This window comes from Pygoscelis adeliae, unplaced genomic scaffold, assembly GCF_000699105.1.
Source record: "Pygoscelis adeliae isolate BGI_AS28 unplaced genomic scaffold, ASM69910v1 Scaffold114, whole genome shotgun sequence".
Taxonomy (NCBI): Eukaryota; Metazoa; Chordata; class Aves; order Sphenisciformes; family Spheniscidae; genus Pygoscelis; species Pygoscelis adeliae.
In genome coordinates, this window is record NW_008824587.1 from 4646215 (window position 1) to 4650358 (window position 4144).

At 45.5% G+C, this 4144-nt stretch overlaps 1 protein-coding gene across 1 annotated transcript in view; it reads right to left on the bottom strand.

The window, feature by feature from the left end:
* The window catches only part of TBC1D13 (TBC1 domain family, member 13), a 12557-nt gene that overhangs the window by 2285 nt on the left and 6128 nt on the right, over nt 1-4144 (bottom strand). The window contains exons 6-10 of the mRNA XM_009322195.1: nt 3895-3977; nt 3577-3736; nt 2550-2757; nt 1705-1868; nt 17-177 (exon numbers count right to left, since the gene is read on the bottom strand). Coding sequence (XP_009320470.1) covers nt 17-177; nt 1705-1868; nt 2550-2757; nt 3577-3736; nt 3895-3977 — 776 coding nt within the window. The remainder of the gene's footprint in view (nt 1-16; nt 178-1704; nt 1869-2549; nt 2758-3576; nt 3737-3894; nt 3978-4144) is intronic.

Genomic DNA, 4144 nt, shown 5'->3' on the forward strand with positions numbered 1-4144 from the left:
CTACCTATGTACTTACATCAACATGGCACAACAGACGAGCAGAAGAAAATCAAAGCGCTTATCATCAGCAAAGAGGGAGTCCCAGATACGGATGACGTCTGGCAGCAGGAACTCTTGGGACAAGAGCAGCATCAGCCAGCGGAAGGCAAAGAACTGGGGTTTGATGTTCTGTTCTTGCTGTTAGACATGCACCAGGCAAAGAATGAATACGTGCTCTTGGCCAGTTCCCTACAAGTAAGAGATGCACCCCATGTTTCCATCCCCATCTCCACCCTGATATAGCTCTAAGCTGCCAACTCATACTGCAACATCAGCAAACCCACTGCCTCCTTTGAAGGCTCTCACAGTCAAGCTAGACTGAGAGAGATTTTCAGTGCAGCCATGCTCCATGTCTACAGACAAGCCAGAAAATGCTCCTCTGTCCACAACATGGAATAAAGGAAGCTTTTCTTCCTGAAGGTGTTAGTTCCGTTAAACTTGCCACGTAATTTTAATGTTCCCATTTGAACAGCATTTTATCTGCAAAGCTGCAGCCCTCCCCATCTAGCAGAGGCACTGTTTTGTCAGGATTTCCTCTCCTTTCCAGAAGCCCTGTATTTATCAAAAGGTTTACTATTCACAGAAAGAAACAAAGATGGAACAGAGTTCACACTGATGATCAGTAAAACATACTGTAAACACTTCTAGCCTGAAGCTTTCTTCTTTTCTGCTGTCAAATCCAAGGAACCGTAAGTTTAATCAAGGTCAAATGAGTTCAGGATCCTGCTGATATTCTTAAGGACCAGCTGCTGCATGGCCAAGACCATTTCCTGCCAGCCAAACAGTGAGCAGTTTCTTGTCTCCCTACTGAAGCAGCTGCCAGCCAACACTGTGAGTCATGTCACTATGCTGACAAACCATCTTTTGGGTTATAAAAGAAATATATCCTGATTTTTCTAAACACAAAAAAAAATCTCAGTGTGATTTGGTGAAGGTTGGACTAACAAGAACAGCTTTCCCTTCCAAATTCTCCTTGGACTTTCACACAAAATGGGCCATAAGACCTGAAGATGTTCTCAACAAAAGCCACCTTCTACATGTTCTACAAAACCCACATGAACCCAAGGCACTCAGAGACCCCTGGATGAAGGAGAATGATAGAATTAGGTGGGCGGGATGGTCCGTCTTGCTGGATTTCAGCTTACTCCTAGAATGATCTCCATGCAGTTTAAGTTAGTCCTGTCAGGGCAGCCAGTGGCGGGGGGGGGGGGGGGGGGGCTGTTTTTTGTTTTGTTCTTAAAGACAGAGAGACAATTCCTGTAACCTCAAATTCCAAGGAACTCTACAGCGAAACTCATGTTTTGCCTGATGACTAGAAGAGAGTAAAGACTCCAGCTCCAACCAGGCCTCAACTCAGGTGACCAGGGATTGTGGCCAAGTCACTTCGGACTCACAGCTGGCAGCTTCGCAACAACTATTGTTTGCTTTCACAGTCAGGCAGGGGAGGAAAGCCTCGCTGTGTCAGCTCGCCCTAGGCTTACTCCAAGGAGAAGTTGTTTCAGCTCACAGATAAGAGAGCCTCTATGCCCTAGAGGCAAAGCCCTTTTTCAACCTTTCTATTCAAGCACAGTAACAGTTTAACAAAATCGGTTGACATTTAAATGCACTGTTAAGCTTCACTCCTCCCCTTCCAACAGAGGCTCAGAGAAACACCTCGTTCCTCACCAGTTTCAAATACAGCTCCACATCTTTTTCCTTCAGGGTGGAGTAGACCTTCTCCATTTTGTAGGTAATACCACACTGAGAATCATCCAGGCTCTTGATAAAGTTGTCCCGAATTTCAGCCATTAGATTGGTGAAGCAGAAAAACGTGTCTGCTTCAGCATGTTCTGGGGGGGAAAAAAAAAAAAAATTAAAAAATGATGGGCGATGATCACTGACAGAGGCACACAGACTAAGAACCGTTCTTGCTCCATAATCTGGTTGCTGTACAGGATTCAGGTAGTGGATCCCACAAGATCTTGGCTTGCTTGGTCTGGGACAAGACTGGACACTTTTTTTTTTTTAAAAAACTAGAAATGTCTACAGAGCCACTGCAAATACAGCCCCTGTGTGCAACACAAGGTCTTCATGACATCGGGTCACAAACCAGTTATCTATACCCAAGAACACCATCTGCTCTCCCCGCCATCAGCACACACCCTCGGAGCTCCCGTGAAGTAGAAGCAACAGGCAAAGTACTCCCGTTCCACACCAGGAATATATAGTGCGAGCAAACAAGAGCTTCTAAAGGGATTTTAAGTTTCACGAAGTGCAACTTAGATCCATGCAAAACAAACAAAAAACCCTCAAAAAATCCTCACTTCCCATGTCCTCACCACTCACAGCCCATTCAGTTTCTATCAATTTGCTGTGGTTCCCAAAACTCATCATCTCTTGCTGTATTTGCTTTTTGGCCCCGAACAGTCAAAACAGAGTTGTTTGAGGAGAGTCTTATTCCCAAGACAGTTCTTTACGCAGAGAGCATGCAGTACGACAGCCGTTACTGAGCGGCCAAAAGAATCTCTCACCTTTCCACTCGCTGTTAGGATCTGTAGCAAAGGTGTAGTAAAGAGGCCCCACGATTTCATTCATCCCCTGAACGTACGCTATGCCGGGGTTCAGCTTGGCATAGATGAACAGGATTCGCTCTACCACTTCCCAGTGAGCTTCACAGCCGTTCGGCAGAACTTCGTACTCGCTCAGAGAATTAGAAGTCGTTTTAAGAGGGGAGCTCACCTGAAGAGCAAGGCAAGACTGGGGCTGATTCAGGATAACCAACTGGCACAGATAGTTTTGTACACGACAAGCTTGGCTTTTAATACATAAAGCCCCCCAAAAGATTTGGACAGCTTATACCAAGCAGGCAGGTGTTCACATAAACCAAGACAAGTAACTCAGGAAGCACAAAGGCACTGAAGCCCTAGTGCTGGCTATCCCTGAAGAATGAAGCAGTCTGTAGTAACAGACAGTTCCCCCGAATCACTGCACCACCTGATCCCACGCAGTACAAAACCACAGCAGTTCCACTTCTTCGTTAGTAGTATGAGGAAAAGTATACATCCGTTGTGGTAGCAAGCCAACGTGCTTCCCCAACAGCATGTGGCACTTCTACTGTAACGCTTATGAAAGAGGAAAGAGACAACACACATTTCAGCAGCTACCCAGCTCTTTTCCTAATTGCAGGTTTATGAGACTCAGTTCTGGAAGACTATGTGAATTCAACTTCAATAAATTACCCCTTGTGTTTTGTTCCCATACAGAAAGGCACACGTCAAGCATAAAATACTCACGCCTTCCTGCAACTCCAACTTCCACCAGAAGTCAGGAAAAAATAACCCTTAAAATTAAATACACCTATAATTCCCTGCTAACTGTCAGGCACATCAACTGGTTCCACAAAGCTGTCCAGCCAACAGAATACGCAGTACCTGCTGGGGGATTTGCTTGATTCAACCACACAAGCAGAGAGACAAACAGAAAAAAATCCCGAGAACCACCCTCCCCCTTATCAGCTAAGATGCCTTGCCCCATGGACAGCCCCCACCAAGATCTCACATTTGTAACCCCGCTGCGGTTTCGCGCCACCGTCTGTGACTTGAGTGTAGTCTGCTCCACCCGCTTGCGCAGCGTCTCAAACTCATTTTGGGGGTCCAGGATTAAAAGGCAGGGGTAGTCCGTTGGGCGCTGGAAGAATGCCATGTCAGGGTACAGCCTCCTAGGATGGATACAGAAGGAAATCAGGCATGAGAAGAAGGAAGTACATGCTCCATGTTGAATGGGAGGCTCGGTTTAATATTAATCTTCGTTTTCAAAGTACAAAGTGTTAACCAAACCACTCAGGTTCAGAAGCCTGAGTCATTATGCCTCACACACCTGACATCTTTGTCTATCTGGAGAAGCACTTCATTATCCTTGAAGTAAGTATTCCATCGACTGTCTGGGTTTGGATTGAGGGGCTAAAGAAATAAACAGAAACAGAACGAGCATGTTTCACATGTATCAAAATCCTCAGTAAATACACACTGATTTAACACTTCTGCTGTCCTTCTGTCATCTAGTACCAGCACACTCCCAGCACATCAGGTTTATTTTTTTCTCTCACTAGCTACGTTTAGTGTTGTTT